The sequence below is a fragment of the Leptinotarsa decemlineata genome, unplaced genomic scaffold, assembly GCF_025532065.1.
Source record: "Leptinotarsa decemlineata unplaced genomic scaffold, Ldec_3_MD MMD2_P_RNA_scaffold_6, whole genome shotgun sequence".
NCBI lineage: Eukaryota > Metazoa > Arthropoda > Insecta > Coleoptera > Chrysomelidae > Leptinotarsa > Leptinotarsa decemlineata.
In genome coordinates, this window is record NW_027412533.1 from 2,154,468 (window position 1) to 2,163,524 (window position 9,057).

At 36.1% G+C, this 9,057-nt stretch overlaps 1 protein-coding gene across 1 annotated transcript; it reads left to right on the top strand.

Annotated features, from left to right (window-relative positions):
- The first annotated feature begins 4,403 nt into the window (after window positions 1-4,403).
- LOC141480202 (uncharacterized) lies at window positions 4,404-8,758 on the top strand. Its single transcript, XM_074170094.1, has 3 exons — window positions 4,404-5,280; window positions 5,382-5,516; window positions 6,392-8,758. The coding sequence occupies exon 3, from the start codon at window positions 7,403-7,405 to the stop codon at window positions 8,756-8,758; it is 1,356 nt and encodes a 451-aa protein (XP_074026195.1). The 5' UTR covers window positions 4,404-5,280; window positions 5,382-5,516; window positions 6,392-7,402.
- The last annotated feature ends 299 nt before the right edge of the window (window positions 8,759-9,057 follow it).

Genomic DNA, 9,057 nt, shown 5'->3' on the forward strand with positions numbered 1-9,057 from the left:
ACAAAGTTATCCTTATTTATACCATATCAGTATCAGTTATTGTGATAAAATATCCATAAAGATGTACAATAATTACAACATGGCCTAATTCGAACTATTCACGTCATATCATCTGGTTCATTTCTATAATTCCGCAATATTCGTCTTCCAATCAATATAATAAGAAGGCTGAGCATAACGTGGTTATCTCTAAAGCTTTATGCAAGCTTAAACTATACAGTAATGGAGTTATCTTACGATACTGGATTGAAACAAGCGCAAATTATTTTGTTATATCTGTTGATGATGGCAGCCTCTTACGACAAGAGATCTCCTCCGCAAATTATTAGAATTGTAGCAAGCATTTAATAACGATTGATCTCCTCTGAGATGCCAGTTAGCTTTCGGCAAACTGAACATTTCAATATCGCAATTGAAAGCTATTGTTTTCTGTATGAAAGCAATTCATAGCAAAATATAAGATGCAGACAATGTACTTTTGTACTTTTTTCGTTTGATGAAGATATTGAATGGAACTTTTTGGAAGTGTAACTTCGAAAATAACAATTATTTTTTTAGGATACATTCAGAAACAAGATCTGAACCTTCTATACTGAAGAGCTATGACAATTTTAAATATTGCAGTTCACAGAACAACTTCAGTTTTTCAATGCTATGTTATGCACATCAAACGAGATGTGTGATATGACTGATCTGTGTAAGATCTATTTAAAATTATCATTCAGCGACGTTATCCATCTTGATTTTATTCAGGTTGAAGCCTGGCTCCCTTCCCCTTTTAACTGATGTTTGCCAGAAAGACAAACGGGTCATGACTGATGTTTGATGGTGGCATGAAAGTCCTCAGACATCCATACCGCCCTTCGCGGTATACCTCTACCTGTCTGGGGTGAGATGGATGAAGATATTATTCATCTGTTAACGGAGGACATAGGGGCCTCATTCGACAGTGTCGGGGCCTTCTATATCGGGAGGGGTCGTCTACAGCGTAATCTATAGCTTCCCTGACTAACATCATTCAGCGAGAAACTACAATATCAAAAATATGCCCCTTGTCAATCACGTCTATAACTTGTCACATTTGGAAGAGAAAGTTTCGAAATTCAATCTTTCAGCATGCTTGGGAACCGGTTTATTCAAGAAACCGGAAAATATATTGAATGACCAAATATAATTTAATACTTTCCATTTAATAAATTTGTTTTCTTATGTTGATTCAAATGGATATGTTATGAAATTACCTATCCCTTTGTATCATCTATACTGATATTATAAATGTGAAAGTTTATAAGGATGGATAAATGTATGTATCACGATAAGTATAACTTGATGCAATTCAGTAAGGTATTACAGGTCGCATCTACTGTAAGACCACTGGGGACGATGCGCGGGGGTGAAGGGGCGGTATTAGCAATGAAGCGCCATCGTCAAAACGGGTTTCGAACGCGGGCAGATGCATGAGGGTAGACGTAGCTGAGGATTGTATTAGTTTTGCGAATTCATTATCTATTAGGTACCATAATTCGATTCTCGAAGCTATTTTACGTGGGCGAAGCCGCGGGCAACAACTAGTTTTGTTCATAAAATTATTTCCTAGTGTTCAAATTGGTTTTCAGTACATGAATGCACGTACGTAAAATTATTAGTCACTAATTGGATGTAAGAAGTCATGGGATTCAAATACAAAAGAGTAAATAAAGAAATCAACTTGTTACAATTTTTTCAGTACGAACACACAAAAAGCTATTGAACAGTGAAACTCGTGGCGTGATTTGTGAACTGTTTTTGTTGTAATATTCCTGCAACTATACTCTGAATGCTTAGGCCTATTTGGTTCAGGTGATAGGCTGGATGTTTCTCAGTTGTTCTGAAGACAACGTCTCAGGTTCCACTGTCCTTCGAAGTTTTTTGTATCTATTAGTTTTCATTTTCTTACTATTTTTTGTAATTGTTTTCGTTGGGGATCAGAATCAATAACAGAAAGGATAAATTAATTGATAAGCGACAGTCAAATGAAAGGAAAGTATAGATTATAGGTGAAGTCTGAACTTTGTTCCAGCAGAAGCAACAATCCAACTGATGAAAACGAGACGGTTGATATAGATTATAAGTTGACCCTGGATCTTCAATTCTCTTTCTGCAGACGACGAAAAGAAGCAACTGAAATCAAATGAAAAATTTTAACCTCAAAATAATGAATGTAAACAGTGGTTCTGTTCCACGAACTAATTTAGTGTGATGAAAAGTACACACTTAATCCTGACAAGCTCCAAGACGAATAACCGCTTTGTAGAATATTGATATTCATATCTGCCGAAAATTATCAAATATGAAACATGGATGATGAGAAATATCAAGAAATTTCATAAAAGTATCGGTCAACTCAGCCAGCTCCATTCAATTCCATAGGTATGTGAAAACGTTGAAAATAAAATGTGTTTCTATCATCAATGCTCACCCTTATGTGTGAAATAAATAAAATAAAGAGAAATGCAACTTTCTCGGCTATCACCTTCAATAACTATTTCCAAGAAAATGTAATACAAAATCATTTCTTCACTGAAATACCGCTTTGGAACCAATATATATAAATTTTCCTGACAGGTAAAAATACACAATGTTTCTGACAAAAAGCCTACTCGTTATTGAAAATGGATGAATCAATAAGAATCTAGATAATACATAACTCAATATCAAACCTGGGTTGTACCTCAGGGATCCACATTGTCTCTTACCCTATTTTTATTGTATATCGATGACTCACTAGAAAAACCTAGACTCCAATATATTGCTTTGCTGACGACGGCACACTTGTCTCATCATTCCATTTGGATTCCATGACATCGGCTACGGAGGCACATCTTGACCGGCAGCAGGACGTTGCATTTCTTAATGAAGATCTAGGAATAATTTCGAATTGGGTTGAAAATAACCAGGTTCAATTCATTGCCACAAAAATCCAGGCATCGGTTTTCTCCAAAAAGATAAATGTCTCCGAACCGGATGTAATAATGTCAGGACAGACAATTCCAATTTCTCCTTGGATGAGTTTTTAGGGGGTTAAAATGGATACCAATATGTCTTGGAACAATCATGTCGCCGAAATTGCCAAAGCCGCTTCTGAAAAGCTTGAAACACTTCTCTGGACCAGAAAATTGTACACACCGCAACAACTTTTATTGCTTTATATAGCTCAGATCAGACCTTTGGGAGTATTGTTCTCATGTATGGAGCTTCGCCCTTAAGCATACCCTGAAGCTGCTGGATTTCATTCAGAACAAAGCCATCCGCCTGATTGGAGACACTAACATCACTTGCAACCTTGATAGTTTGGAACTTCGAATAAAGGTTGGGGATTCGTCTCTCTTCTATAGATACTTTCATGGAAAGTGTTCAACTGACTTGGCACATTTAATTTCTTCAAGAATGGTACTTTCCAGAAGTAAGCGACGGACTGTAGCTGCTCATAGTTTTGGGTACACCTCGAACTTCAATGTTTAAGAAGTCTTCCATCTGCGCTCATGTGGAATAAACTTACTGAAAATATTTTTCCCAATGGATTCAATCCCCAGCGATTCAAATCCAATGTGAATCGTTATTTTCGCACAGGCATCGCTCTTAGAGCAACTCAAAGATTTTTCTGTTGTGCCTGTGTTTCTTCCACAGAAAAAATAAATATACTCGTACCTACTATGAGCTAAAGTATTACATAAATAACTAGATACTCAAACGAAAACGTCATTACAGTATTCCCAGATCCCTTCCATTCAAAATATTTTAAAAATAGAAAAGAAAATATGATTCAAACTATCTACAGGTCATGTGACTTCTTCATTTCGAACACATCACCCTGTAGTTACACAATATTTTACGACATGGCTTCATTCAAGCTCGTTAACCTTTTCAAATGAAGAGGAACGTCAACTATCAAATGAATACCTTTGTTCTGACAAACATAATACAAAGGATACATCAATCACGGGGATTAAACAGACTAAATTATCTAAAGGGCGCATATCCCTGGATCTGTGGCACTGCTATTTATCCCTGGCAAAATAATTCTCGAGCTGCGATGATTTCAGTCTCGGAGGAATAATTCACTTTGCCACCGGAAGTCGATTGAGTACATCACCAGAAAGCAATGCATATCTGAAGGATTAATAGGGTGGTTGATGATACTGATAATAATAGATGAGTAGAGTAGAGTAGAGTTTTATTTAACTAGAAATTAAAATCAATGAGAATGAAAACTCACTTTCTTCATCCGATGAATGTAAATTTTTGGGACTCACGGTAAATAATTGTCTGAACTAGAAGAGTCATTGTAATAAACTGATATCGAAACCTAACTTCTGTTTCGTATCAATACGAAATCTCAAGCCGATATCAACCACTGTGTTACACATTTTATTTCCAGTTGTTTTTTTGAATCAATAGCGTAGAATATATTACAATTCATACTCTAATTCAACTCGATTTGATCCTGACTATATAAATATTATTAATTATTGTTGCATTTATTCTTCATTGTCCAATATTGTTATGCTAATCTTGGTTACTCCAACGGGCTGATCAGTTACCTTGGCCATCTACGGTAGAATAGTAGCAGTCCATATTTCCTGCCGAGAACAGGTATTCGTAGGTAATCAAGGTGAAAAGTTTCCTGCATTAAGGGACCCAGCGCTATTGCCAAGTTCCGCTGATAATTTCCTCTGTTCTCTGAGGACGTTTCCTTACTGGTTTTATTCTTCTTTTCCACGGTTATTATTCATTGTGAGTCATTGTTGTGTGGGATAATTAGGCTGACTTTGTTATATGAAACCTTCATTATCAGAAGTTGTACAATTGTTATAGAAATACATTCATTTATTGCTATTGCCATCTGGACAGTAATTCCGCAACTATTTCCTGTCAGCTGTTGCAGGAACTGTCTACTATCGATTTTTGAAATCGATTACCGATGTTTCTCCTTATTGTTTTTTTTGAAGTGAAGAGAGGAAAGGAGCCTTTTTGTTCGTGATCTTTGAAAGAAACACATCGGGCCCAATTTTCGAAAGTGGTTAAGTAATTGGCATTATTACCCTAGAGTGGGGATCAGCATTTTTCGAAAGTTAAGTAGTGATTATAGTACCTTCTATTGTCTCTTGTTGGTTTTTGGAGAATTTGTTAGAGGTCAATCACATCCTTTAATGGGGATCAGAGGCCCTAAATCGTTTCACTTCACATCTGTTGCTAGCGGTATCTGGCCGTTTTAAAGGAGAAAAGACGTTCCTGTGGATGGTACGAAAAGTTTTTTTTATTTCATATCCAGTTTTTATTCGATCTGTTTTTTTGAGCAATTCTAGAACTTTCGTCACTCAAGCGATGTTTCACGATTTCAGAGGATTTTACCAGTCCAGAGAGCTAATTTGGGAAAAATATTGGCGAGTTATTTTCCACAGAAAACCTTTGTTTTGTCAGAAGAACATTCACCTAATTAAAATTGATTTACCAACAGCAAAAACCCTTTTCTGAAGGTAGGAATGACTTCATTAATTAGTTGTTATTTTCCTTTATTTCATTTGAAAATTAGTATACATTCAATTCGTGATATTTTTTATAAGTTTTATTGATCTGAACAATGCTATATATTCGGAGCTTCGAAATTAAATCAATTATGTTTTTAACACTATCTTTTTCAAGACCTATGGTGGACTTCATTTTCTTTTTGAACTCAGGATAGACTAGTACAGTCGATTAATTAATTGTTTCGTAAAACCGGCCTATTTAGAAATATATTTTTTTAAATTATTCTATTGCTTCTGAGTCTAAATGATGTCAACAAGCACACTTTTATATATACGGGGTTGTAACTAGTTTGTAGGAGAAAATATAGATAATAAGAATCCTTACAAAAAAATTGTCAAAGGAAATAATTATTTCGTACTAGAATTATTTGAAATTGAAATAATTCGATAGCAGAGAGATATTTTTTTTTTAATTTTACTTTATACAGGGAGTATCAATTTTACGATCATGACTTATAGTGATGTGATTTATTTCTTTTTTCTATTTTGAGGGAGACTGATTTCTCTACAGTTACTTGTCAGGAAATGAATTATAATAAATTAGGGGTGGAAAATTGCAATTTTTTTTATTTTATTTTTGATATCGATGAATAATTTTGCATTCAGTTTTCATTTGCCAAATGTTTGAGATATACCGGGAGATAATAAAAATAAAGGTTTTAGTTTGAGTCAGATAGTAAACCATTAGTGCAATAGCCACCAGGTTACAGGGTGAAAAATTAGAATAAATAAGCGCACACAATCAGAAGATTGACTATAAGATAATATTCATTAATTCATGTTTTTATTCAACGAAATATAACCGAATTCTATTTTTTCTGAAGGGTTTTATGGTTGGGTTTTGAAACTCGTCAACTAATCAGAAAATCCTGACCTTGTCTGCCTAGCCTAATTTGGTTTTACTGACCAAGCATAGAAATTTTGACGTGACTGGCAAGTTTGGTATTTTGGAATCCCACCGGCACCAAAGGACCTGTCAATTTGGAACGCAAGTACCTAGTGTTAAGCGGAAAATTTCTCTAATTGTATTATTAATTTATTATTGTATGCGATACGTCTCATTGTTTTTTTTATTTTTTTTTCTCTATGGAAAGCGGAGATTTCCTCGTTGATAGGATTTTCATTTTTACTTCATACTCCTATACATGCGCCTGCGCTTAAGCTTAAGCTACGGTCGGGAAACAAACGCAGTCAATAACAAGACGGTTGATCTCTGCTAACTATTATATTCGAGATTTTGCTTTTGGATGTGAGAATATAAACTTTTATTTTCAATCTCATATTACCAGGTGTATGTTGTTTATTAGTATTACTACAATAGATATTGCTCCATCCTTGTTGTTGTTGTTGTCAATTACTCGCCTTATCCATCCCATTGTTTCATGATTTCAGTGTGATGAACTTCTAAGAACTTTTTTTTGGACAATAAAAAAAATCATGTGGCGCCCATTATAAAAGTTTGATTGAACCACTCCCTTCTCCACTGGTTAAAGGTTAGCGGCAATTGTCCAAATAATTAGTAATTGACCTACGAGGTAACAAGTTGTTTTTTTTAATTTTTTTTTATTGTTTATGATTTGGAACAAATATATTTGAGGAGAATTTTGAGCGCTACATTTTGGCGCCCAACGTGGGGCTATACAGATTTTTTTTGTAATAATATTTTCTTCATTTCAAGAAAATTTGTTTTTTTTATCTTTTGTTCTGTGATAATATATTCTGTGGATAGTTATTTGTACTGGTATACTTATTTAATTCAACGATATTCACTAGTATTCTACATCGTCAGTTCCTTGTTCGGTGAAAAAAAAAACTTCTCCTAGAAATTAGTCAGCATGTCAAGAAAAATGACAATCAATCGTTTGGACAAGGATGAATTGGAGTATGAGTCGAAGTTGCGTGGCATCGGTCTGGGAACTTGCGAGGAGATGCGACATCGTTTGGCTAATGCTTTCAGGTTTGAGAAGAGTGGAGAAAGTTTGAGATACTCAACGTATCCTTTCACTTTTGAAGAAGATTTGGAGGCAGTGACTAAGAAGCTGGATGAAGATATAGCGAAGAGGATAGAAGATTTCTCGTCTGGTACGGGAAGTAGTGAAGTTGTTAAAATACAAACAAAGTTTGCCCATGTTTTTGGTCGAGTTGACCGGATGGATGGAGAAGACGATGAAGACAGGAAACAAAAGAAGGCGAATATTCTAGCCAAAGCGTTATCTCTCTTCGAAGATTTTATGATCAAGTTGGATGGAATCGATGCAGACCTCAGAATGGCTAATCAAGTTCCGCCAGCATTAAGTATTTTGCAAGGTGCTGCAACTAGTCAAGCATTTCAAGCGTCGGTACATAGTGTACCAAGTTCTTCTCCTAGAACGTGGCCTTCAGTTAACCAAGGGGCCAATGCTAAAATGATACCACCACACAAGTGGTCTATAGAGAAATTTTCGGGTAACTCAAAATCTACTTCTGTATCAGCTTTCTTTGAAATGGTTGAGGAACTACGCTTAGCGAGAAATGTACCCCCCGAAGTGTTATTAGAATCAGGTTTGGATCTATTCGTTGATAAAGCGTACCAATTTTATAAGGAGTGTCGTCGTAGAGTGAATTCTTGGGAAGGACTAGTAGAAGAATTCCGTGAAGAGTATTTGTCTGCTAACCATAATGAGGCATTATTCGAAGAGTTGCGGAAGAGAACTCAGCACCCAACAGAATCCATAGGAGTATACCTGGCAGTTATGTCTAGTTATTTTAGTAGGTTGCGATGTCCAGTACATGAGGAAGTAAAACTGTCGATCATCATAAGAAACCTGCATCCGTTTTACCAGGATCGACTCCGAGACCCTCTACCCACCACTATAGACGAGCTAAGGATTGTTTGCAGAAAAATGGAAGCCAGACGTGATTCAATAAATAGTTACGTCGAACCACCAACCAGAAGAATGAATGTTTTGGAAAAGGACTTAGCTTTTGTGGAAGTATCACACAGCTTGGATCAACTGGATATAACTTCGAGTTCACCAACCACTTCGGCTAGCCGACAAATTACTTGCTTTAGATGCAATCAAGTCGGTCACAGAGCTATTGGATGTGCATTGCCAAAAAAAATATATTGCTTCAAGTGTAAAGCGGAAGGTTTCACGTCGAAGAATTGCCCAAAGTGTGCCAAAGAGGGAAACGGGGTCAGACGCTCCTAAGTGGTCGAAGGGGAAGCGTCTGGAAAAATCGTTCGACCAAGGATAAGTTGCAACCAGTGTTAGATTTCATTTTGGATCACGCCGATCATGATGAGAGACCTTATCTTAAGGTCAGCATTTTGGGTATAAATCTGTTAGGTCTCTTGGATTCAGGGGCGTCGACTACTATTTTAGGAAGTCAAGGTTGGAAACTGGTCAAAGATCTTGGGTTGGCATTTGATTCTAGTCGGAAAATAACCTGTAGAGTGGCTAATGGGGATATATGTCAGAGTGCAGGGGAATGTACTGTACCATTTCGT

Excerpts from the sequence above, each read along its gene's own strand:
- LOC141480202 (XM_074170094.1), top strand. The coding sequence starts at position 7,403 with ATGTCAAGAAAAATGACAATCAATCGTTTGGACAAGGATGAATTGGAG.